The following is a 27,502-nucleotide window of genomic DNA, read 5'->3' on the forward strand; positions in this document are numbered from 1 at the left end:
ATCATCCCACAGATGTTCAATGATATTCAGGTCTGGGGACTGGGATGGCCATTCCAGAACATTGTAATTGTTCCTCTGCATGAATGCCTGAGTCAATTGGAGCGGTGTTTTGGATCATTGTCATGCTGAAATATCCATCCCCGGAGTAACTTCAACTTTGTCACTGATTCTTGGACATTATTCTCGAGAATCTGCTGATACTGAGTGGAATCCATGCGACCCTCAACTTTAACAAGATTCCCGGTGCCGGCATTGGCGCCACAGCCCCAAAGCATGATGGAACCTCCACCAAATTTTACAGTGGGTAGCAAGTGTTTTTCTTGGAATGCTGTTATTTTTTGGACACCATGCATAATGCCTTTTTGTATGACCAAACAACTCAATCTTTGTTTCATCAGTCCACAGGACCTTCTTCCAAAATGAAGCTGCCTTGTCCAAATGTGCTTTTACATACCTCAGGCGACTCTGTTTGTGGCGTGCTTGCAGAAACGGCTTCTTTCTCATCACTCTCCCATACAGCTTCTCCTTGTGCAAAGTGCGCTGTATTGTTGACCGATGCACAGTGACACCATCTGCAGCAAGATGATGCTGCAGCTCTTTGGAGGTGGTCTGTGGATTGTCCTTGACTGTTCTCACCATTCTTCTTCTCTGCCTTTCTTATATTTTTCTTGGCCTGCCACTTCTGGGCTTAACAAGAACTGTCCCTGTGGTCTTCCATTTCCTTACTATGTTCCTCACAGTGGAAATTGACAGGTTAAATCTCTGAGACAACTTTTTGTATCCTTCCCCTGAACAACTATGTTGAACAATCTTTGTTTTCAGATCATTTGAGAGTGGGCTGTCTATGCTCGGCGACCATCAAACTTAACTGAACTTGAATTGTTTTGTAAAGAGGAATGGTCCAAAATACCTTCATCCAGGATCCAGGAACTGATTCAAAGCTACAGGAAGCAACTAGAGGCTGTTATCTTTGCAAAAGGAGGATCTACTAAATTTTAATGTCACTTTTCTGTTGAGGTGCCCATACTTTTACACCGGTCAAATTTTGGTTTAATACATATTGCACATTTTCTGTTAGTACAATAAACCTCATTTCAATCCAGAAATATTACTGTGTCCATCAGTTATTAGATATATCAAACTGAAATGGCTGTTGCAAACACCAAAATATTTAGAACTAAAAATGATTAAGATTAATAGGGGTGCCCAAACTTTTTCATAGGACTGTATATCTTGCACTGTTATCTCAGCTCCCAAAATGCATTGCTAAGGAAGAGTAGTGGTCATTTGCCAAACTGAAATTCAGATTGTTAGGGAAATGTGCCACTGGCCATACCCTAAATACAAATGAATGGCTAACCTTGCAGGTTGGGTCTGCGCTCTGGCTCATGTGGTAAGGGGTTTATCACTTATCGGATAAATGTTCAGACATTGGTTTCATCTTAATATTGTAAATGGACTTGTGTTTGATATGAATGAACTAATGCATTCTCCAGCTGAGCACTGCCTACAATTCCTACAATTTTCATGTATTGTATATTTATGAAACTTTTTATTTTAGATCTTTCAACTTACATTGTGAGTTTCACATATCTGCTGGGAAATAAAAGTCACGTAAAGTAAGATCTCCTGTATGTCACACGCTTTTCATTAATATTCAAGGCATAAGGGCCAACGTTTACAAGGCTATTCTATCATTGACTGTCAATCAAGCTGTGAAAATGGGTTTTGTATATGTTAACCAGAACATTTCTGACATATTAATATATCCTTGCCTCACCTATCAGACACTGATAATGTTTAGGTATGCAGTTTATTTGATGCTAGTTTTTTTTTTTTTTTTACCTAAGCTAGCGATGTCTATGGAGTATGAATTTTCTATGCTGAAATATGATAAACCCTTCCAATGCAGTCATATGTGAGGAGGGGGCACATAATGACTGAGTGGTGAGTCATCAACTTTGGACAGCATGTGATTTCGATAACAACTTCCAAGCTGTTGTGCATGTCACCAACATTAAATAATGATCACAACTTAGAAAACCTAGAAAAATACTCACTATGTCAAGAATGAATAGGAAGCAGCAGACGTGCAAAGTAACAATTAGCCAGCTTTTAGCCTTTGTCCGCTCGACATCTCAACTTGGAAGCACTTATGTCATCATTTAAGCAGATGAATAGTGAGAGAAGATATTTTGGTCATTCACTACCGTCCAATAATGTATACATGCCAGACTTACATGTCAGGAGCTGTTCACGCTACCCATCAAGTTAGACTCACCTTAACGTCTTTCTGTTGTGACTTTTCAGGATAAGCTGCAATGTGTGTACATAAGAAGTAACACTGTATCTGTCCATTACATGACTTGATATCGTAATTGCTTAGCAGTTTTCCCTTCTGTAAGCTCTATCTGTAGTTCTCATTGAAATGGTGGGTAGAGACTAGCTGACAAACACAGCTCATTGGAGTAGAGGAGAATCTGTTCCCTGTCTCCCACTAACCCATAACCAGCCCCAGAATAATGCAGGATGCATGCAGAGAAGAACTGGCCTTTACTGATATGCGTAAAGTACTTAGTAAGTTTATATAACAGTCCATTAAAGGGAACTTTATGGTGAATAAGTGCCCTAAATACCCTAATTCTAACTATGTTGATGGCCACATTAAAAAAAACAAACAAAAAAAACCCCCTTTATATTTACCTACCTATGAGCCCAAAAATCTCATCCAACTCATCTCTGGAGCTTTCAGCACCTGCGCAGATCTGCGCAGTGCATGTGAACTGCACCCAAACTGTAATACTCTAGCTTTAGGGAGAGCTGTGCAGATGCCTGGAGTACAGGAGCTGATGACCACAGAAAGCATTAGCATAGGGCAATTTAGGATGCTAAACCACTGGTCCATAGTGACCTATGGGGAGTTTAGTGCCCTAAATAACCCTGTCAGGTTTCCTATAACTGCTTGTAGTCTCTGTTTGTGTGTCTCTCCAAAATTTCACACTCCTTCCGTCTCCATAGGCTTCTATAGACGTATGTAATCCGAGTCATGTGACCTGCAGTTTGTCTTGAAACAGATATAACACAGATTTCAGGTTTAAAACCAGTTTAGCAGTGGAGGGTGGCGGGTGTCTGAAATTGTCCTTTATTAAACTGTCTATGGATTAGATCACCGATTTAGCTATTTTCGGGGCTCCTACAAAAGTGAATGGAGACAGCACTAAACCCCCGGCGACCTATCCAATCAAAGTGGATGTTTCACTATGTGTGGTGAGGGCGGCGATCTCCATTCTGGAAATAAATGCAGGTTTAGTGATTATATCATAAAGGGCTAAAATGGGACCTTTTCTTTAGGACAATATAGTAAGTTTCATATGACACATTAAGATATCAATATGAGCTAATGCAAAGAGCAAATTAAGGCCTTAATAATCTGATCAAGTCAACCTTGATAAATCTGTATCTTAAAATGAATACCACTATCTGAGAAATAATTCTTTTCAGTAATAGAAATAGACCAAAAAACTCAGCTCTGCAACATATAGATTTCAACACTAACCCCAGCATCTACGAAATTATTAATCCCTCTGATAGAAAATGGATTATATTCCCAGACCATGTAGAGTCTATAGATAAATTGTTATGAATCCTTACAGGCATTTTCCTGAAGAACACGTGCTTCTAATTTGATAGTAATATTTGTTCTTATCATTGTTCATACAGGGCATATCATCAATACGCCAAACTGTTATACCCCCATGCAGTACTGCTAGTGTTGTGTAGGGCAGTCATGCCAAAAAGGAAACTACTAGACGCTGTGTAAGACTGGAAGCAAAACTTATCTTCATTGTAGATGACAAAAGAGCTATAAGAACCTACATGATATTGCACATATAGTCAACAATCCTAAGCACCCAAGACACACTTCCTTGAGCTATTGGGTGTCACTCTTTCTCAGACAGACCACACTTTCCCAGTCTCACAGACTAGATCTACAACTCTTACTACTCCTCAGAATGATGTGGACCTGCCATACTGAACAGACTCCACATTGGCAAAGTCTGCTCTAGAGGACCTTTCACCACCTGGGGCACATGTGGTTTTATACACCGCGAGAAAGCCGACAGTGCGCTGAATTCAGCACACTGTTGGCTTTCACCATCTGTGCCCCAGATGAAGAGCTATCAGTGCCGGTACCGTAACTTTTCACCGTCAGATGGGCGTCCCTGATAATCAGTCAGGAACACCCTTCCTCATAGTAGCGCCAATAGCGCTGTACTGTGAGAGCGGGGAAGAACGTTCCTATAGGCGCTGCTGTGAGGAAGGGGGTTCCTGACTGATTGTCAGGAATCCCCTTCTGACGGTGGAGAGCTATGGTACCAGCACCGATAGCTCTTCACCTGGGGCACAGATCATGAAAGCCGACAGTGCGCAGAATTCAGTAAATTGTCGGCTTTCTAGTGGTATATAAAACCGCATGTGCCCCAGGTGGTGAAAGGTCCTCTTTAAATAGCGTGCCTTAGCCCCAGTGTAACTGAAGCGTAATGAGACAGTCAATGTGAGGTCACACTATTGGATGTCTCCAAGAACTTCCCCTTGGCACAAATCAATATTCTTCCCTCACCCAGCTACAATCAATATTCTTTCCTAAGCCATTGCCTCTACACATCATATGAAGAAAGTCATCGCAAATCAGAATAGCATTGAAGAAATAAAGGGGCGCTAACCTTTCTTGGGCAGAAACTCCGCATATATAGTGGTTTACAAATCCCCCACCTAAGGTTGCTTACTAAGCAGGTTAACCCTTCACCTTACAGACTATCTAAGGTCTTGATGATGTGTCTTCGGACTGTACTGTGGTATTCTGGTATATGAAAAAAAAAGTTGCAAAGTAGAATTTGGTAGCTTTTTGAGCTCATGTGCATGAAACTGTGTGACATTTTGCATTTTTACATTACTCCATTTCTGAAAAGAAGGTGAGAAAATGTGCATGGTTAGTCTGTCTAGCTGTCTGCCCTCTAGGTTTATCAACTGCAACTTTTTAAAACGTTGCAAAAATTGTTGCAATCTCATTCCACTGAGTGTGTGGCATAGAAAATGGAGCGATATCTCAGAGCATAAGTGTTAAATGTATAAATGTGCCAAGTTTATAAAACAACATGCTATACTGAATAAATCTGGAGCAAATGAAACCAATGGAGACTTCGGAAATTCCCCTTTTGTTCCTGATCTTGTTGAATCCTATTTTGTTTCATTCAATTAAAACAGGACGTAGTAGCGTTGTATTCTTGACTATGTTGGATTTTCACTTTGAAATAAATGGGATAACCTTTATATACAGTATTTTGGCACATTTATTAAACTCGTAGTCTATTGAGCAGGGTGACTGATGGTACAATTAAGGCTGGAGTCATATAGTTTTTTCGGAGCAGTTTTTCTGCAGTTTTTTTTTTTGAGTCAAAGCCAGAAGTAGATTCCAAAAGATTGGGAAATATAAAAAATGGACTTTCTCCTTCCTGCTGGATCTAGTTTTGGCTTTGTTGCAATAACTTCTACAAAAATCATGTGCGTGACACCAATTCATCTTACCATTAACCAATGTCCTATTATATAATAATAATATACTTGTAATAACTGCAATAAGAGAATATGTCAGGTACAAATCCATTGGGGGATTTCTTGGAGGCTCTGCAGCAGCTACGCCTTTAGGTGATATAAGGCAGAAGTTCCAATTAAAAGCCTGCTAACTGGAAGAAAACATAAGCTGTCCTCAATAAACACATCCAACAGAAGTCATATTAATAATCAATTAGACGCAAGAGCCACCTGACACTGGCTGCTTGAAGGCGTTACCATCTGCCAATGGCGTTTTATTCTCCCAATAAAACTGCCACCAGTTAAGTACATTCTTGTTGTTCAATTTTCCCGTCAAACACTGGAAGGCAGACAAGATGCTTTTCCTACATAAAATGAATCTTTACGGAGAATATACAATTCATTCTTTTTACGAAGCATCACATAATCTTTGTTTAAACAAAGTGTTTCTAGAAATATATCAGTCTAACTACTAGAGCTGCACATTGGTTTATATGTGTGTTACTATGGACCTGTTGATTCTGTATAGTGAATTTTATGTAATGTTGAGATAATTATTGTCTTTTGGTCAATTTAGAGTGATTTTAGTTTACAGAATGGTCAACAGACGGAACATATTAAAATAGCAGTATAAATAATGGTTGGTAATGGCGTTTGGTACTGGTTTCTGTGTTGGCAAACTACATTATAAGACAATGGGTTCCAATAAGATTCATTGGAATCCATTACAAATAGCTCTGTAATAGAACAAAAAGTCATGATGCTAATGTAAATACCTTACAAGGGACTTATTAATTCTACATACACTATGGTATAATAGCCTGCATGGCGGAAAACTGAGTGATACCAGTGTGCCCTTTATATGCTGTCCTGTGGTGCCTCCATTATAAAGCATCCAATGGAGCATACCATTTTTTTTTCATTAAAATATACATAAAGGCTATTCATCTCCTACCTTTAGATGTCTTCTTGCTGTTTGGTATATAATCCAGTTTTCGTCAGTATGCAAATGAGTTCTCTCGCAGCACTGGGGGCGGGCCCCAGCGCTCAAACAACACTGGGAGTGTCCCCAATGCTGTGAGAGAACTCTCCTGCGCCGCCTCCATCATCTTCTGGAACATCCTCTTCATGCATCTTCTTCCGGCGCAGGCAGTGAAACTTGTAGGCCACAAGAAAAATGTGTAAGCGGCCATTTTCTTGTGGCCTGTGGGCATGCGCAGTCGGCTCTGCCCGAGGCCTACAAATTTCACCACCTGCACTGGAAGAAGACGCATGAAGAGGATGTTCCAGAAGAAGATGGAGGTGGCGCTGAAGAGTTCTCTCGCAGCATTGGGGATACCCCCAGTGCTGTTTGAGCGCTGGGGACCGCGCCCAGTGCTGTCAGAGAACTTGTTTGTATATCGACGGAAAACTTAATTTTGACTGAACGGTGGCCTGGAGAAGACAACTAAAGGTAGGAGAAGAATAGCCTTTCCTAAGGCTATTCCAACGTGACAAAAACATTTTTTTAATGGTAAAATCCCTTTAAGTGGACACTTGGTTATACATTGAACCAGTATGCTTTATTTGTATATGACAGAATAACTATTAGCCCATCCTGAATTTTTTAAAGTGCATTTTTTGCTAAATGCCATAAGTTTACCAGATATGGCTTTAACAGATTCAAGTTTTTCATGGCTAGTTTTGCTGGGAGACATCTACCAATTGACTCAAGTCACTTGGTCGAACGAGCATGGATCATAAGGAGAAAAGATAGCTTGACTTTCAATGGTTGTCAAGCCTCAGGGCTTACTATGAATAGCTATCCATGATCTTACTTAATTCTTGCAACCAGGAGGCCCTTGAGGCACAGTGATCCAAATTAACACTGTGAGAAATGAACTACAGTTTCTGCAAATGTTCTTGGTCTGTTTCTTGCAAGATTCATAGAAGAGTGCCTACTTCATATAAGAGCTAATCTCCCTCCTCCAAATCTAGCCATGTACACATAATATCAGACAATTGTGTCGCAAACACAATTTTTCAACCAGTAAATTTGTTGGAATTGTTATTTCATCCTTAAATCTGGCAAGTTACCTGACATCTTTTTTATTTAAATTACCTTCCGAGCCTTGGCACACTGCATTAATAAGAAGCGAGTTACGGTATTCATATTCATTAGTGTTCTCTCCTTTGTGTTGTTAATAGTATTGAAAAGAGTCTACAAGGAAGAACCATTAAGCTGCTCTCAAATCTGGATGTTTGATCTTCTGCATGACTTCAAAAGTTAGGGAAAAAAATCGAGAATGGCTCTTTTGAAAGTCAAATGTGCATGCATTTTTTAGTTTGCCAAGTGTTAATTGGTGCCTGCTCTAAGCCCTGGTACAAATGCAATTCTAAGTCAATTAGCTGGCAATCAGGAACCCTTGCTTCTTGACAAAGTGTACTAGTGTGTTATAAAGTATTAAAGGAACAATCATTACCACCTCATATAAGTCTTTACATCCTCGTCTTCTTAAGACGCACTCACCAGCCACCTGGGCCGCACTGACACCGCAGTCACAGCCTCGCTGACTAATTATCACACTAAAGGAAAATCTTTATCATTTCTTATTTCATTATCAAAGAGTTTGGTTGGCGGATTCTGAGCTGTCCCTGCAGTGCAAATCTGGGACGCCTTCATTTGAACAAGGTTCTTTAAGCTTTGCACCTGTAACGTGCACACTGGAGAATTAAGACGGAAAACAAATAGGAAACATTCATACATTAATTTCTTCTTCAAGTCAATTTGGCATCTAGACTGCAGTTATTTATCATGTAGTCATTCATTATGGTTCTGTTCTGAAAAGATAAGTAAAAGTCTAGAATAAACTGCACAAGTTATGCTTGTTCCAATGATGTGTTCAGGGATTATTGTGAGTTGACTGAGACACATTTTGAGGCGGTGTATGAATGACTTAATGTAAATGTTAATGTAGAGTAAATGTCTAAAGGATATGGGCTTCATCACTTTATCACTTTATCATCACTGCACATACTGCAAAGTAGAATGCTTAAAAAATAAAGTGTGTTAATAGTTTATTTTTGTTAATTAAAAAAAAATTAAGTGAAATCTAAATAAGATCAATATTTGGTGTGACCACCCTTTACCTTCAAAACAGTATCAGATCTCATGATGTAATCCCAGACAGACTCGAAGATGTTAAGCTATTGGCTATTGGGGAACCATATCTCATCATGTCTAAAGCAAAGGGTGGCCACAGGAAATATTGATGTGAATTAGACATCTATTTTCTCCATTGACTTCTATTCTTCAATGCATTTTAAGGCTGGGGCCCCACGGACCGGAAACGCCGCGATTTGTCCGCAGCGGAGATGCTGCGGGAAAAATCACAGCGTTGTACTGTGCAGGCAAAGTGGATGGGATTCATGCGAATCCCATCCCCACTTTGCGGAAAAGATTGCAGCACAGACACGCTGCGATTTGCAAAGCCGTTGTGGCTTTGCAAATCGCAGCATGTCAATTATATCTATGGAAACACCGGCGGCTTTCACGTAGATATAATGTTAAGAGAAAATCCGCAGAAGAAAACTCTGAAATTTATCTTAAAAGAGTTGCGGAAAGAACCGCAATGCGTTCACGCAGCGGTTTTTCCCACAGCGCTTTAATGCTGCGGATACGGCCCGTGGGGCCTTAGCCTAAAGGAGCCTTCACACGGAGTTTACACTCTGCTCATTCTGCTCATTCTGAACGTAAACTAATTCGAAAAAACCAGATCCCATTGACTTGAATGGGTGCCGGCTTACGCACGCTCCCCATTGAAATAAATGGGAGGCTTTTTTTTACCTATTGCTTTCAATGGGGAGCGCGCGTATGCCGGCACCCATTCAAGTCAATGGGGTCTGAACGAGTTTTACATTCAGAATGAGCGAGCGTAAACTCTGTGTGCAGACTCCCTTACTTTACAGCATTTTTTTTTATCATATATGCCTAAAACTTTTGATGTCTGTCCCTGAATGCATCCTTTTCTATGAGCAGTAACTAAATGTCTATAGTGCATGTGAACATACTGACAGCAGATTCTGTGCAGGTGCTGGATGTGTTTAGGCACTGTTCAGAGTGTGTTCAGCACCTGCAGCTGCTGACAGCTATGGAAGCGTCCACTCAAGTAAGGGGGTATTCACCCTTGCATCCCTGTGCACCCTGCTTCAATCCACCGGGTCTCTGTCTTATTCCCCGGGGAAACTGAATAGGGGACGACTTCCCGGCGGTCAGTTTTAAAACCTATTCATTTCAATGGGTTTTAAGAGCAAACCATCAGTGTGTCTGTATGCAGCCGTATGCAACGGTATGAAACCATTTTTTTTACGCCAGACACAAAATCCTGCATGTCCGATGTTATATCTAGCTAAAAAAACGGTTTCCCCACAGAGAGGCTGCATACGGTCACAAGCGTCAAATGAATGGGTTTTAAAACTGATCACCAGGAATCCATCCCCTATACAGTTTTCCCGGGGAATAGGATGGAGACCCGCCGGATTGACACAGGGCGCACAGGAGCTCATGTGTGAAAATGCCCCCATACGTTATGTGACCACTAGCATCTTGAAACCTATGGATGTAGACACTGAAACCTTCCAATATTTAAGGCTAAAATATAATGATATGTACAGATTTACTATAGATGGAACATGTAACAGTTTACAGCCTTTTGGAAAATATTATTATAATGTAGCCAAGTCATTTTTTTATATTGTTGGGTGTAGAAAATGAGTATCAGAAGCTGCCAAGTCAAAGTAAAAGTAATAATCTGTTATAAACTAAAATATTTATGACAGCCCAAGTAGGCTTTTTATATTGGTCATTTGTAATAGGTGAGGAAATTATCGACCACATTAGATAAACATTTCTACTTATCTCCATGGGACCATAAAAAGCGTATTACAAAGTGCCTATAACATTCGCATCAGAAAACATGTCACAAGAAGGAGCCTGCTTCTTTCATTCTCACCACATAATACTTTTCTATAACAGGTGAACATGTCCCTGTATGTGGGGAAATAGATAAGATCAGGCTACAGAAGAGATTAACATTACAGCTGTTGTGAAGATGACCTGCTACATAAAATGTATTAAGGATCAGCAACTATATTAGAAATAAAAAAAACCCCTCTATATAGCAGTAAGCTGCTGGTGGATATTTTTCTTACATTTTCATCTAATCCATGCTCTTAGATAAGAGATTTAGCCTATTTTTATGAACAGAAAAGACTTTTCATTTTATTCTAACAAGCAGAAACTAAGATATCATCATCAGAATGAGTGCGACAACGGTAAACCAAATGGAGAAACAGCTTATGTACAGACATAAACCTTACAAACAAGGTAAAATTATATTAATGACTATCTAACCTACTCTGCTTATTCCTCCTTCTACTTCAAAGAGTACATAAGAAAAGTATATCACTTTGAAGTGGATCAAAGTTTGTCATGAGGCTTGGGAATTTCACTTGGTAGAGAGGCAGCATTTCTACTTGTCATTTTAACCCATATGTATTTGGGAATGCAGATCTAAAAGGTGATTCTGTTTAACTGTGATCAGGGGTGTAGCTTTAGGGGTGCAGTCACTACTGGGCCGTGAAACAAGAGGGGGCTACAAAGGTCCTTGTGCTACATACAATATACCACTATTCTAAATAGCTCAAAGTCAGCAGGAGCCCATTTACAGGTTTTCTAAGACTTTGATTATTGTCCAGCCCCATCATTTGAGCTTTTACCAAATAACAAACTTACCATACTGATTCTCCACTCTGGCTTTGATGTTTTGACATAGTCATATGACCACTGAAGCCAATCACTATAGCGGTGACCTCAAGGGTCTCAAAAGTTTTAAGGAGCTATTTTTCATGTTGATGACCTACCCATGGAATAGGTCATTAAAAGTCGATTGGTGACGGTCTGACATCTGGACCCTGCAGCAATAATCAATTGTAGCTACCTCTGCGTGCCAGAAGCTATAGAGATGTATGTTGCCTCATACAGATCTGCTTCTATTCAAGCAGGCACAGAGATGTAGCCCAGTCCACTATAGCAGTGGTGCCAGGGTACTAGAGTTTTGCATTTGTTACTTGAGCAGAACTTGATATCTCTATAAATTTTGGAGAAAAGATGGAGCTGAATTAGTAGATTGGTGCAGATTTTATGGTCAGACCCCCACCTTTCAAATACTGATGAGCAATTCTGAGGATAGGTTATCAGTATAAAAACACCTGGGGTGTGAAGAAATAAGTGCAACTGTCATAAGTAATCACATCATATACGAATGACTATCTATCTATCTATCTATCTATCTATCTATCTATCTATCTATCTATCTATCTATCTATCTATCTATCATCTCTATCGTCTATCTATCTATATCTATTATCTATCTATCTATCTATCTATCTATCTATCTCCTATCTATCTATCTATCTATCTATCTATCTATCTATCTATCTATCATCTATCTTCTATCTATCTATCTATCTATCTATCTATCTATCTATCTATCTATCTATCTTCTATCTATTTGTTTAATACAATAGAATAACCAAGGATCAGCACAACCCAGACACTTGTAAACAGATTCCCCAGAATTGTTATATTATGGGGATACAGTGATTTACTAAACTTTAAGCTAGAAGTTTACTCTGGCACTTACTTCAGCCACTGGGATTCCTTCAGGTGGACGGCACTGCAAAAGAACTTCTTGTTCCAAAGATACCTCTTTTCCCAGAGGCTCCTGCTCAAAGGTCTTTCTTAAATCTAGAAAGAAGAAGAATGAAGAAGAATTTATGGTTAATGTTCAGTTCTATCATATCAGCTGTATTTATTAAGACTTAGAAAGCTCACATTAAAGTAACAAACACGCATTATTTATCATCCTTAAAGGGATTCTATCATCGGGAAAACCATTTTTCACTAACACCACGTCGGAATATCCTTTAGAAAAGCTATTCTTTCTTTACCTTTATTTTTCTGTTGCGCCACCGTTTTGGAGAACTTTCATTTTTCTTCTTTATTCAAATGAGTCTTCAGAAAGCACAAGGGGCGTCCCCTGTGCTCAAAGAAAACACTCTTTTGAAAATACAGCGACACTTCTCTCTTTTTGTGCTGATGCCTTTCCTCAGTGTCAGCACCCACCAAGTCTCTGTTCGGGATTCAAGTCTCGCACATGCTCATTCGGCTCAGCCATTTCACGTTGGACAAAGCTGTCTGTGCATGTCCAGTTGGTCATTTTCATGTAGTGGAACAGAAAAATAAAGGCAGGAGAATAGCTGTTCTAAAGGGTATTCTGATGTGATGTTAGTGAAAAGAGGTTTCCCAATGATAGGATCCCTTTAAGATAATAATACTAATAAATAATTAGAGATATTTCCTTACAAAAGGATGTTTTTAACCTTAATATTAAGTGGTTGTCTTATCTGGGCATTACCATAAGAGAATAAAGCTACTCTGGGGTCATCAGATTTAACATGGAGGCCAATACATTAGTAACAGCCGTGGTGAGTCTTCCGAAGATGAAGTTCTTTGCAATGACTTGGGTGGACAATTATTGCTTTAGGATAGATTGTATCCTATACATAATAAATGAAGTATAAAACTAAGGGTCTATTGACATTTAGATTTTTTGTTTCCTTGCAGTGGTTTACTGACTTTTTACTTTTTAGGAAAGTGTACCAACCTACGCTTTTCTGTATAGTAGAAAAATGGAAAGCTGATGCATACTGGGCCAGCATATGCCAAAAGGACAGTCTTTTGGCATACGTTGGGTGCATGGAGGCTTGGAGATACATCCAGCTTTCCTGTAGCATACATTGAATATAAAGTAAAAACAAAATGTGAATAGAATGCGAGAAAAATGCTATAAAGTAAGTACATTTTTCACTCTAGAAAACTGTCTTTATTAAAATGCACATGAGTTATAGCCAGTTTACATCATTTTTTATCATTTCCAAACACTGTCAAAGCCCATATGCTTTGAACAGAGAGTTCAATTATAAGCTGGGAAGCTGAACTATAGAGGATGTCAGACACAAGTTAAATGTCAATGTTGATAGTTTACATTAAACAAAAAGTCAAATGCCACAATAGAGCATTTCTTATTGAATTCTCCATGGATGGTTGGCCAATAGATATATGTAACCGGTGATATGCAGACAGTAGAAGAAATCTTAAAGGATCCATATCCTAAGTGAGGCTGAAAACTTGCAAAACATAAAGACTCTTTATACAATTGTATGCATTGATTATATAAGTGAAACGAAATGGCAGACAAGGACTGGGCAGTGGGATCAAAATAATCCAGGCGCAAAAGCTCAGTCTTTTCAGATAAGAGCTTGGTTGATATTGACATTCAGCGCAAAACTGCAAAGGCAGAACAAAGTTCTTTTTGTGGCGTATCCTACTATCTGATCTGTATATGAGAGGACAGCAGAAAAGTGATGCTTCCAATAGCGTGACTCTACATAGACCGGTAATCCATGCTTCAGATATGATTTATTATATTCACAAAACAGACTTTTACTTATAAGCTTCGAGATATAGGTTGCAATCTCATATTTACTCTTTATTGATGATAAGTAATTGTTCCTTTACCATTAGAATCTATGTTAAAGAGGACTTGTCTCTCCTGCCATGTCTGTTTGAATAAATACACAATCTGTATTTCTAACACAATAACAATGCTGGTCATCATTTCATTCCACTCTACAATATGGTGTACCTCTGTTAATCTTCCTGGAAATCCATTAATACATTGCTAACACACTCTGAAACTGTCTAACTAATTCTAACAGATAGTGTAGATACACACCCAATTGAAAGTTAAAAATTAATACCTAATTGTCAATTTATTCATATATATCTATTAGGAACAACATAAAGCAGATACCTAAGAAAAGCTGTCCCAATATTGCTACTTTATAGGGAACGCAAGTATTCACTAAAATAATTTAACATAAGGATACGTAACAGAAATGTGCATTTCTATGTAGCCACTGTGTAAAGTTACCAGATGGCTCTCATTTAGAAGCTACATGCTGGAATTCCACCAGTTTCTTTCCATATGTAAGTATAAAGGTTAGTAGTAGCCGTAATGAACTATTTATTAGATTTGCATTAGAGACGTCTGTTTATTTAACTGCCATCTGCGGGTCATTGATTTACACAGGAAAGGAATAACCTTTTGACCCACTACTGGCATTCATATTTTAGCTAAGTCATACCTTCTCAGATGTTACCATTGCAGTCATTATGAACACATGGTATTGCGATCAATGAAATGTAATATCCTTTCTTGTCTGGAGTTTTGATGGTTTACTGGTACATGTAATGTGACCATTTATCTCTTATACATGTGATACCAATGATCTCTTTGTGTAGCTCACTGGGAACTGTAAAGGACATTTGTGTTTATGACTATACAATTCAGTAACCTCATGTACAATGACATATTTGTGTAGCATGCTGATTTTGATGAAAGGTTGTAGATAGGTTATACTGCTTGTAAACAGGAACACATGTGATATTCATTTTGTAGCCTTAAATGGATTGGGTCGTTCATGTATATGCAGATAATACAGACTACCTTCTCTCCCTCCCTGTCACATCAGCAAAGTATGCCTAGACCACTGACCCATAGAAGTTAGTGGGAACTCTGTTGACTACAGGATCCTATGGTCTGGAAGGCTGCTGTACAGCATATCTCTGAATATTATTAAAAACAGTTCAGTCAAAATGGCAGCTCCCATAAAAATTTCCAAAATTTATGAAAAAAATAAATAAATCTACAATCAGAAAAGCAGAACACATGTTCCTGATTTGTAGAGTGATACTTCTATAAAAGTCATATGTTCCTGACCTATAGAGTGATACCTCTATGAAGGGCATATGTTCCTAGCATGTAAAGTGATAGCTCTATAAAGATTTTACGCTCCTAGTATGTAGAATGATACCGCTATAACGAACATATTTTCCTAACCGGTAAGGTGATACTGCTATAACAAACATATTTTCCTAGCCTGTAAGGTGATACCTCTATAAAGGACATATTTTCCTGGTATGTAGAATGTTACATCTATAAAGTACATACTTTCCAGCCTTATAGAGTGATATATCTATAAGGGATGTATGTATTCCTTGCATGGAGAGTGAGACCGCTTTAAGGGCCAAATGTTCCTGGTATGTAGAATGATACCTCTATATAGGACATATGAAATGTTCCTGTTATGTAGAGAGATACGTCTATGCGGCACTTATAGTCCTAAATTGTTAAATAGCATTTTAAATAATGCTGATGAAGTCTCCCTTGGGGTTAAAAGTGTCTAGAGAGGTATTTCATGGCATGTGGCTGACCTCCTATTAAATAAATATAAGCATCTTCTGCGGCAGACACATTCTTCACACATTCAAATTACTCCTCGGTTAATTCTATTACATGCTCAATGAACAGAAATGTTCAATACGTTTTTTCTGTTTTAATGGACTATAGTCCTAGAGTGCCGGCTCTCTGGAGGATGAAATCAGTTTTTTTCAATCCTACACAACAATAGAAAAGAAAAGTTTTAATGCCTATAGTAAAGCGAGCTAATTATATCATCAAGCCAAAATGTGGAATGTACAGAGAGGCAACAAGCCTACAGGTAAAAAACAAAGAACATCAGTGACTGTACAGAGAAGCCACAAGTCTACGAATAAAAAAACAAATAACCTCAGTGACTGTACAGAGAGGCCACAAGTCTTCAGGTAAAAAACAAAGAACTCAGTGACTGTACAGAGAGACCAGAAGATTCTAGAAGTAAAAAACAAAGAACCTCGGTGACTGTACAGAGAGGCCACAAGTCTACAAGTAAAAAAAAAAAAAAAGAACCCCAGTGACTGTACAGAGAGGCCACAAGTCTACAAGGAAAAACAAAGAACCTCGGTGACTGTACGATGCAAAAAAACCTAGCATATGCGCCTTATACTACATTTATTACTTGTCTTAAACTCATTTTGCTCCTTGTCTGAAAAGGGGTCTGTCTTAGTGGAAGGGATGTGGCTTAAAGAGGAAGAGGGTATGGCTTAAAGGAGATGTCCAGGAAAAACATTTTTTTCTCTGGAAGTCAGGTAAGGTGAAAAGTAAAAGTAAAACATTCCTACCCGTCCCTGGTGCTCCAGCCCACTGTTTTGGACCTGTGGAGCCCCAAGGCTTGCTTCTGGCAGAAGTCCCCACTGCACGTGACCGTTGAGGCCAAACAGTGGCTTAAGGATAGGACCTGTGACGTCACTCATATACATCACCTGTGATGTCCCATGTTCTGTCCTTAGGCCACTGATTGGCCTCAATGGTCACGTGCAGTTTGGACTTCTGCCAGAACAAGCCCAGGGCACTATGGGACCAGACAGAGATATTCATATTTACATGCTTATAAAGGTCTATGTTATTGTAATTGAGATGTAAAAGACCATATATGACCTACTATATAGAATAACATGCTGCAGTTCCAATCTTGCCTCCCAAGTACCATTTGTATTACTGGTATGTGGCAGAAGGCTCTACTAGGCACCCTGGCCTGTATGTAAGTGCTACCTGTGCACCCCCTGTTACCAAGTCCCTGCTGAAGCTTAAACATATGCACATTTTATATTAATGAATAACTTAATAGGAAAACTGTGTGAGTTGCTTTTTATTACGGCAGCAGCTTTGCGTCAATGAGACTTGTTTTCATGTATTAAAATCTCTCCAACTCTTCAGACTGTTACAAGCATTTACACAAAGGGACAGTGTAGTGTAGATACCAGCAAGGCTGGACAATAGCAATGCAAATGAGAGCATTATGAATTCAGACAAAAGACAGAAAGCTGCAGAAATAATGTTCCTTAAGCTCTTGTAAGAGGAGATATGTACTCCGGATTGAATAAGTATTTTCTTTTGTAAATTCGAAAACAAAAAGATAACTGTGAATATATCAAATATTGCCACTTTTCATATTAAAATAAAGAATTGGATTAGGAAGGATTTCTATTATAAAAGTGCCACAAAAAGCTTCTCCACACTATTCTCTATGGGAAAAATGAAGGTGAACAATGCAGAATTGATATAAGCAATGTGTCTTGTACATGTCCTGACTGCGACAGACTCTAGCAAGCTTGCCACTTGTCTCTGCATTCTAGTTACTTTTACTTACTGGTTGTTTCCTAGTTAGTTTTACTGATTGTATATTGAATCCCCTGATATACAGTATTCCGGAGCATCTTTTTATATGCTATTCCCCTGTTATACCTCCTAAATATTTGTGAATAAATTGACAACAGGGTCATTTCCATCCCTTCACAATTGGACACTGGTAGTACTTTATTGGGCAATGTCAGGGCCATATGGACACCCACCCAATTGTCCATTTATTAATATATTTCCTAGAAGAGTAACCTGAGGAATGGCACAATGCAGAATTCAAAAGAAAGATGTTCTAAAATAGACATATCCTGAGATCTGAGAGGTCCTATTATTTTTTAGATCACATGATCATGACCTACAGGGTCAGCGTAGTGAAGCATTGACAGAAATTATCATTATCATGTAATTTCAGTTTTCTTTAGTTTTGGGCTTGTATGTGCCTACACACATAGTATGCAGAGTGGGCTGAGGAGCTAATACAAAGTTTATTTGTGACTGTAACGCTTGCATACTTTTAGGCAGGGTTCACACTGCCATTGAATTCCTTTATGAAGGTGTCCATTAAAAAAACCCCCCAAAACGGACACCATTCATAACAGACATTAAATGACACTAAGGGCGGGTTCACACCTGTGCCCGGTCTCCGCTTTCAGGTTTCTGTCTTCTGCCAAGAGAAACTGGACAGGAGATGGAAACCTAGCAGTCAGTTTTCAACCCCCTTCACTTGAATGGGTTTGCAAAGTGACCGCCCATGTGCGTCTTCTGCCTTTTTGTATCTATACCATTTTATTTAACGGGACACAAAGTTGGACATGCAGGAAACTGACTGCCGGGTTTCCATCTCCTGTCCGGCAGAAGACTGAAACCTAAAAGCGGAGACCGGGCGCAGGTGTGAACCTGCCCTAACTGATGTTAATGTGTCTGTTTTTTCAACTGATCCATTTATTGGATCAATTAAAAAACAAACAAACAAAAAAAAAAAAAACGGACACACTAGCCTCAGTTACTGTCAGTCAGTGTCTGGTTTTTTTTATACTGTCTTCTTTTTTGTTTCATTTTGTCTTTGCTTTCTGAGCATGTGCAGAAAAAAACGGACACAAAATAACGGACAGTAACTGATGGCCATTACGAATCCATTGCCCATAGACTTTAAAGTTAAAAAAAAAATAACAGGCACTTGGCGTCCATCAAGAATCCATTTTTTCAAACAGACACAAAACTCCTGCATGTAGGATTTTTTGTCAGCTGGAAAAAAATGGACTTCTGACAGATTGGGTGTAAACGGACACAAACGGCCGCTAACAGACACAAGATAAAATCCCATTGAAATGAATAGAAATTTTAACGGATTGCTGATGATTCAGCTAGTGTCCATTGCTAAAATCTTATAACAGACAATAGCTACGGACACTGCTGACAGTCACCAACAGTAGTGTGAACGCCCCCTTACTCAATAAGACATATTCAGCCCTCACATCTTCTGATATACTTCTGTTGATCATAGCAAGGACTACATGCTATCTTAATGGATTAGATTAAAGGCTCATCACTGGCGGAGAGCGATTGTGGCCACTCCGCCGCTGATATATACAGTGACCTTGTCTGACCATATGTTTAAATGTTTATTGGTAAAATGCCAAGCTCCAAAAAACAAGCTGAGTCTATTACACAATAAAGCTGCCCAAGCAGCAGTTTATTTGTGGCCTTAGAGTTTTACAGCACAGGTAAATCACCATGTTTATGCATGGTAAAATGTTTTCTCTTTTACGCTTTCTTCCTATACAAAAATCCAATCAGTTTCTGTCTGCTATCAGCTACTTCCTAATGCAGTAGTACTCGCAGTGTTATATGGTAGAAATATGCTGAAAAGCCTAGGCAAAGAATATGTGGGGGAAGAGAATTCTATTGCTTCCTCTGCTATACAAACATCTGATGCAATAGGGTTGTGAAGGTAAGCCTAAGTATTACAAATGTGTCATGAACTAGGAAAAGACTTATTAAAGTGAACTTGACTAATGGTAGAAGAGGGGTTGTTAAGGAAGGTTTTACCTTCAATAGTTGTTGGCTAACTGTAGCCTGTGACTATTCCTCCAAACCCCTTACACAAATGCATGATAGGCTTGGCAGCGTGTGCATGGGATCTGAACTGGCGCTCCCAGATAGAGAATAAAATGATCAGACATGATGAAAATATACATGCTTGATCCTTTCTCTTGCCCTAATATCTTAGGATATAATCAGAAGGCTTCCACACATAATATAGATCAAATACATGAATAGGAGAGCAGTATAGGAGGAATAATACAGACATAGTATATTGGGAATATATAAGCATTACTAGTAGAGGCCAGTCTAAGTTCTGTAAACTGGACAAAAACAGTGAAGCAGGCAAGGCTTACAGTGTTGCTAAGAATCAGAAACAGTGCCACTCCTGTCCATAGAACGTGTATAGTACCTAAACAGGACTGGGCTGCAGTACCAGACACAGCCCATGAACTGGTGTGGCACTGTTTCTCTGAAAAAACCCTCTCCATGAAAACAAATTGACTTACAAATATAATATATATATATATATATATATATATATATATATATATATATATATATATATATTATAATATCTTAATATCTTAATTAAGCATTTAATGCTGTACGAACTAGTATGTAATGACGTTAGGATTATTGTGAATACTCACATGCTATTCTAACATATGCTTTCCTGCTTTTGGTAGTTCCTGCTGAGCTCCAGGCAACACATTGACACCAGTAATCTTCTAGTCCAAACAACTCTTCTACTTGTTGTCGTGAAATCTCAATGCTTACTTCTCGGACTATGAGACCTGCAAAAAACATACTGGGAAATTACTTATGACAGCACACAGCAATTATTATGGTATTAACATATTATTATAGTAATATATAACAGCTGAGCATGACATCACTAAATGTAAAGGTGTCCATACACTTTAAATTAGCATCAACCAAATTCTCCCATGATTAATGATGGCAGGATGGAGCGCAATAATTTCGTAAAATTCTATTTTCAACAGTTGGAATTTGGTTCTCTAGCATCGATGTTCCCAAGCAATCATTTCTGTTAGATTCACCACCCAATATGTTAATGGTGCTCTCTACTGTTAGGAAGATGACTCCAGATTAGGATGACCTGCCTAAGGATACTGTCCGTGGTGAGTTCCATACTGGAGAATAACTCCCATCCCATGTATGAGACTGTGACAGCACTGGACAGTACAGTCAGTGACCGATCACTTCACCCCAAATGAGAGAAGGAGTGTTATCGGAAGTCTTTCCTCCCTGCTGCGGTTAGGCTGTACAACCAACACCGAGCTAAGCAGAGATCATTCCATACACAGAACTTAAAGATCCTGAAGTTGTGATATCATTCCTACTATCTTCTTTACCTTTATCTTTTTATCTGTACTGTCATTGTAATGCCTCTACCGTGGAGCTTTTAGTACTCGTATTTTGTATTTTATATTACTTTTGGATTGGATTATCTATGCTGCTGTAACACACTGAATTTTCCCATGGTGGAACTATTAAAGGATTATTTTATCTTAAATAGCATATTGGGAGCTAACATTAACTGTACTGATTGCTCAGGAATGGTGATCGCTAGAGAAAAATATACCCTTGGGTCAGAATAAATGCAGAAAATTGGATTTGGTGCAGGAATTGAAAAGTCCTCTTGGCATGGGCTAAACAGCTAAGTGGCAATAATGGGCACAACTAATGGACAAGAGTGGCACTTTTCTTGGGAAATGACCCTTTCTTCTAAACCAGGACAATTCCTTTAAGGTTCTACTGCCTGTGATAATTGACAATCCTTATCAGTATCTTCAAAAAGCAGACTTTTATCAATCTACTATAGCAGATATCTGTAGCCAGTCAGTACGATCACAGTTTTCCTAACACTAAGCTCTTGATACATCACTGAAAGAGATGTAAATTGCGGTGTATTAATATAACGCCGTTATGCATCTCGCTTTGAACTTGTTGATCAAATACTTGGTTTATAAAAAAAGAAAGCATAACAGAAACACGGATATCAACAAGGATAAAAGGGCTCTTTCACAGTTTTCAGGATACCGCGTCATATAACCTAAGGCTGCAGCTACACAAACCTGGGGATGAATGTTCCTATTTGTGATGCACCAAGAATCCTAACAGCTATCAAAAGCCAAGCCAATGCTTTGATTTCTCTTTAGGCTCATTGAGAGCGCCTATTCACAAGGCAGGCCATTAATTGCCGTTGTGCACTAACTGTTTGTATGCGGACATTCTTGTGCACTTCCACACATAACAGCTAATAGAGCATATAATATCTGAAAGATTCAGCGGGGAATATATTTTAATGAGATGCGTTCCACCTATCACCTCCCGACATAATTAACCAATATGGTATATATGCAAATAGCAAGCTCTTTCAGAAAAATATATAAACATGCATTATCATTGTGACTAATTACTACAAGTTATTAAAATATCCTATAAAAAAGAGCATAAAAATTAAAATGCATCTCTGGAGTGCATCGCCATGCTTCCCAAAAGGCAAATTGAAAGCAATTTGATGCCTTTGGTGAAGAAAAAGAAGTTGAAAAACTGTTGATAACACAAATATAAATTCAAAGAGCATGTGTGTTTAACCTGACAACCTCTCCAACAGCAAGCACGAGAAACAAGCTTCTCCAGCATGCTATGGGAATGTTTTAATAATGAGGGTAACAAGCAAGTTCAAAGCAGTTTGGTGGTTTGGGAGTTGAGGTACTTAAATATCAGAGTTACATTAGTAGCAGTCGAATGCACAGTCACCTTGCATCAGACATTTACATAAAAGTGGAAAACTCGAAAACTGTCGCTAGGAAAAAAAAATTAGGTTTGTGATCTGAAGGATGGTGCTGCAGTGTCAATGCCTCGAAAACTTTCAGTGTTGCTAAAAGCCAACGAGCAGTTTGCAGTGAAAGTGAATACAGCTGAGATAATGGATAATATGTATGCAGTTTAAGGTTATCTACCATATGTACAAATTGAGGTGCCTCTAAGTAATGTTAGCATTGGGAAAAGCTCTAATATTTTTAGAATGTCCTCCAGGAGGGAACTTTGTTCTCTTGGCTTGGATCAGCTTAATAGTAAGATGTCCCTAGAAATTTCCTGTAAGAGCTATATAACAGCACAGAAAGTGCTTGGCATGTTGGTGCAAAGGGATCTTGGTAATAGCATCTGCTTCATTCTTAAAGAAGAACTGTCACCAAGTCACAAAAGTCCAATAGCAAACCTCATGTGACAGACGTTATCACCCTGAGCATTTAGATGTTTCGCTTATCCAATACTGTTCAGTTATTCCAAAGATATAAGTCTTTTTAGTGTTGATGCAAATTAGGGTATACCAGCCAAGTGGGAAGTTACACTACAGTACACAGAGACTCCAAGACTCACAGAGGGATTAAAGTGTTGCCGTCCACTTGGCTGGTATACCTTCATTTGCCTCAATACTAAAAATGTCTTAGATTTTTTTGAATGGCTGAACAAAACATCCAAATACTCAGGGTGACAGCACCTATAAGATGATGCATGTCATTGGGTCTGGTGGCATATCTTCTATTATTTCTATTATTATTTTTATATAATCATATAATAATTACTAGAGATTAGCGAACAGTGAAATATTCGAGATTCGATATTCGTTTCGAGTAGAGCCTCAATATTCGACTACTCAATCGAATATTGAATAATAACTGAATTGTAAGCAGGTATTCCTTCATCCTGTACATTTTTCTGCCTTATATTACATATACTGTATGTGACAAAAGCAGTGTGGCTTTATGGTGACTCCAGGGATTCACTGTCTAGTTGTTATGCTTAAACAGTGGAGACTCACTTAGAACCACGACCATTACATTAAATAAACTGTCCTGGATTAGAAAATAATCTAGTTTTCCCCCAGGTGCTTCTTAGCTCTTATCCACTAGATCAGAACTACGGTACAATCAATCTATGACACTTCTCGTTTTTCATTAGAAGCTCAAGCTGTTGACTAGCCACTTCTCAAGACTATGTCCACAAGGGAGTTAGCAAGTTAACTACCAGCCGTGGCTAATCCTCTGAGATGTATGGCACCAGTATATAGGACAAGGTTTTGCTAAAATGAGTTGATACGCAACAGAAACCATCTGTGCAAACTGACCTGCAATGCAAGTTCTCAATGATTGTAAGCCAATTTATCTTGCAAGTTTTTTCTTTAGAAAAAAATGCCGTGGTTCAAAGCCAAGGAAGACTTGACCCATGAGGAATGCTGTTGCAAAAACCACCTCACTTTAGATGGGAATACCCTTTCAACCTTATACTGCAGATCAGTAATTTCACAAGCCCACCTCCAAGAAGTGAATGAAGCAATGATTAAGTATGAACGTAGATGGCGGGAGATTTTCTTGAACCTCATAAAATGAATATTATATGTTGCTGTCTGTATATCGAGTTTTCATTTTGAACATTTGTACAATCTAGGCCTCTCCTTTTTGTACTTGTTTTTACCTATTTAATTGTGGACAAACAATACACTGTATTATCACTGGAGAAAAGTCAAGGTAAAAATTTCAGTTTATGTAAGTTAAGTTCACAGAAACATACACTTTGAAATTCATTGAATACCAGCAACTGCATCACCAAGGTTAAACCTAATGTTTTTCTCAACATTTGGCAAGATAGTACAATCATATGAGTTGCTGGCAACATCACTATATAAATAAATGTGTCATTAAGATGTAACACAAGAAAAATTAAAATACAGCTTGTCTCTGGTTTTCAAGGTCCTGGAACGCCTGTAGCCTTTTAAATGATTTTTACTGTGGGTTCGGCATTTATTGATGCCACTCTAAAAGCATTTTGATGTACTTGAAAATTTATGTCACAGTCACAATGAAATGTAAGTTGTAGGCCAAAAGTGACAAGCCAGGTATGGCAATTGGTAAATCAACTAAAGCCGAATTGCAGCTATTAGAAAAGAATGTAGAATCCCGTTGGTTGGTTTTTGTGCAGTTTGGAAATGACTGTCTATAGTTTTCTATCATGCTCCACTATCACAATTGGGTTACATGAAGAGACAGAAGGATCTGAGGAAGACTACATGCTTCAATGCAACTACATGTTCATGGATGGGACTTTGTAAGCTCTACCCCCAAATTTGTATATCACAAATTTGGGACTGACTGAGGAAATTCAAGACTCTTATAAGCTATGACAGCAGAATAGTTTGATGTTCCTAGGCCTCATGGCCTTCAATACTTGAACAAAACACCAGAGATGGTAGTTATTTCATAGTCACTCAGTTATGGTTGTGCAAAAGACCACCAACCATCACTTTGCAAATAGAGTTCTGATATCCATGACAGAGGTATTTTTGTCCTCTCAGTGGCTCTGGGCCTTGGCAGAATTGATATGATCTGCACCCAATATATATATGGGCACACCGGAGAAGGGGGCAGGTGCGCGGGTGAGAGGGGGAAGCCAGGAGCAGGCGGTAGGTAGCGAGGGAGGTGGGGGTGCGCAAGGGAGGCTGCAGGCCGCACGATGGATCCTCACCAACATGACTTGGCTAAATAATAGCTGCTCAGCGCCCACGCCAACCTGCAGACGAAGTCGCGGGCAGATGCTTGTGTATTATATTTCATATGTTTTTTTCAGTTCCACAAAGAAATCCATGAATGCTTTTCAGTTTTTTTTTTCTAGTTCCAATATATATTCAATTGGTTTTTAAACTTTTATTTTTATGTCATCTGCCATGCTCTCCAGGAGCAGTTTAGTCTGCAGGGCAGACGCTTTATTTTCTCCCTCCGTCTCTTTTGTTTGGGGCCTTTGGTGGCTTTCAGCTGAAGGAGAGCTGTTTTTCACTTGGCATCTGAGTGTGTAGCATTGCTGATGAAGGACAAGCGATATTTCAGTACTTCTGTCCTTAGTGGTGGCCTGTCCATTACCCCTACTGGGGCAGGTTATGTGCCAGGATTAACCATGTCCTTTCCTGTGGATTTGCTAGAGCTCGGCCTACTAGATCAGATTCTACTTCATGGTCCCTCCACACCAGATTTGCAGTGCAAGTTCACATTTGACATTTATCAACTGCTAAAGATTAAATTCTCAGTTTTCATAGCCACCCCCTTTGATCGGTCACTCATAAATTCTGTTACTCTAGATTGCCCTTGCAACAGGGTTACTTCTTGCCAATCTAACATACTGTGATGCTGGTAGGATGAAAGGGAAGTGTTAATTTCTATCATTAATTTGTCTTTACTTAGTCCTAACAGCAGCGCAAATCTCCTGTCTTTAGTGGTAGAGTTATCTTTTATAAAAACACATAGGGTGGGGTTTAGTCCCTATTAACAGAATAGGGAATGGACGTAAATTCCATCTGTCCTACCGGTACACAGGAGCAAAAATACCCAAGGTGAAACAGACTAAATTTAGAAATCAGCACTTTTTACATTGGCAAAATTAAAATTTTATATGGCAATTTTTTATATTGCTGCATTACAATTGTTGAATCTAGGGAAACATTCGTATTTGTTCACTGTGAGGCAGATTTATATCTTTCAATGCTTGACACCAGCCCCCTAACCATGCCTTATAATCGATATCTCTCTGCCGCTAAAACTGACACTAATTTAAAAGGTTCAAATTAAAATACTTTTCACACTTCTGGAAGGTGTGATTTTTTTTTTTTTTTTATAAAAAATCCACATGGGGAAGAGAAAATAAAAAATAATAGGCTGGATAATAGCTGCCAGAGGTTTGAGCTTTGCATTAAAACTGTGGTAACCGACTCACAAAGAAAATCTGTGCACTTTTTATTTCTGGTTCAGAGGATTTACATGCTCTCTCTAATGATCTGGGCTGTCAGCACTCAGTAATGCTTCCCAGTCTCCAGATTACTGCTCATGCAAAATTGAAGCGCTTTTGAGGCAGTTAGAAGCTGCAGATGAATCTCAATGCACAGCACAGGGTGTAAAGGCATGTCAGTGCTTGTAAGACAGAGGGTGGTAATCTTAGAAAAGAAAAACACCCAAAAAGTTATAGGATGGGAACCGGTGAGATCAATTTACAGTACTGTGCAAAAGTTTTAAGCAGTTGTGGCAAAATGCTGAAAATTAAGATTACTTTAGAAAATAGAATAAAAGTTTATTATTTTGTCAATTAACAAATGCAAACTGAATGAACAACAGAAAAATCTAAATAAATCAATATTTGGTGTGATCAGCCTTTGCAGCATCAGTTCTGCTAGGTACCCTTCTACACAGTTTTTGTAGGATGGTTGGTCTAAACATCTTGGAGAACCAACCACAGATTCGCTGTGCATGCAGTCTTACTCAGATCCTTCTGTCTCTTCATGTAACCCCAGATAGACTTGATGATGTTGAGTCACGGCTCTGTGAGGGCCATATCATCACTTCCAGGACTCCTCCAAAGGTTGGAGGGCTTAGATTTCTCTTTTGTTCCTTCCCTTCATTCTAGTAATTGACAATAATATTATTGTAAGCCTAAGTATACAAAGTTGTTGCAATTTCAAATTTATTGTCTATTAGCCATGTATAGTATTGCAGTGCAACCTGATTTATGGGACTGAACATGAAATACTAGATTTAGCCTATGGAATGAGTAGGAAAACTGTTCTCATATAGCACTTTTAAATGCAATAAGAGCAATGATTGGTAACAAAA

At 38.8% G+C, this 27,502-nt stretch overlaps 1 protein-coding gene across 2 annotated transcripts in view; it reads right to left on the bottom strand.

Moving 5' to 3' along the window:
• The window catches only part of UNC5C (unc-5 netrin receptor C), a 325,165-nt gene that overhangs the window by 78,167 nt on the left and 219,496 nt on the right, over window positions 1–27,502 (bottom strand). For both annotated transcript variants that reach the window (XM_075285567.1, XM_075285559.1), the window contains 2 exons: window positions 20,471–20,614; window positions 12,276–12,379 (listed from right to left, as the gene is read on the bottom strand). In XM_075285567.1, the coding sequence (XP_075141668.1) occupies window positions 12,276–12,379; window positions 20,471–20,614 (248 nt within the window). The remainder of the gene's footprint in view (window positions 1–12,275; window positions 12,380–20,470; window positions 20,615–27,502) is intronic.

This window comes from Leptodactylus fuscus, chromosome 1 (genome assembly GCF_031893055.1).
Source record: "Leptodactylus fuscus isolate aLepFus1 chromosome 1, aLepFus1.hap2, whole genome shotgun sequence".
Taxonomy (NCBI): Eukaryota; Metazoa; Chordata; class Amphibia; order Anura; family Leptodactylidae; genus Leptodactylus; species Leptodactylus fuscus.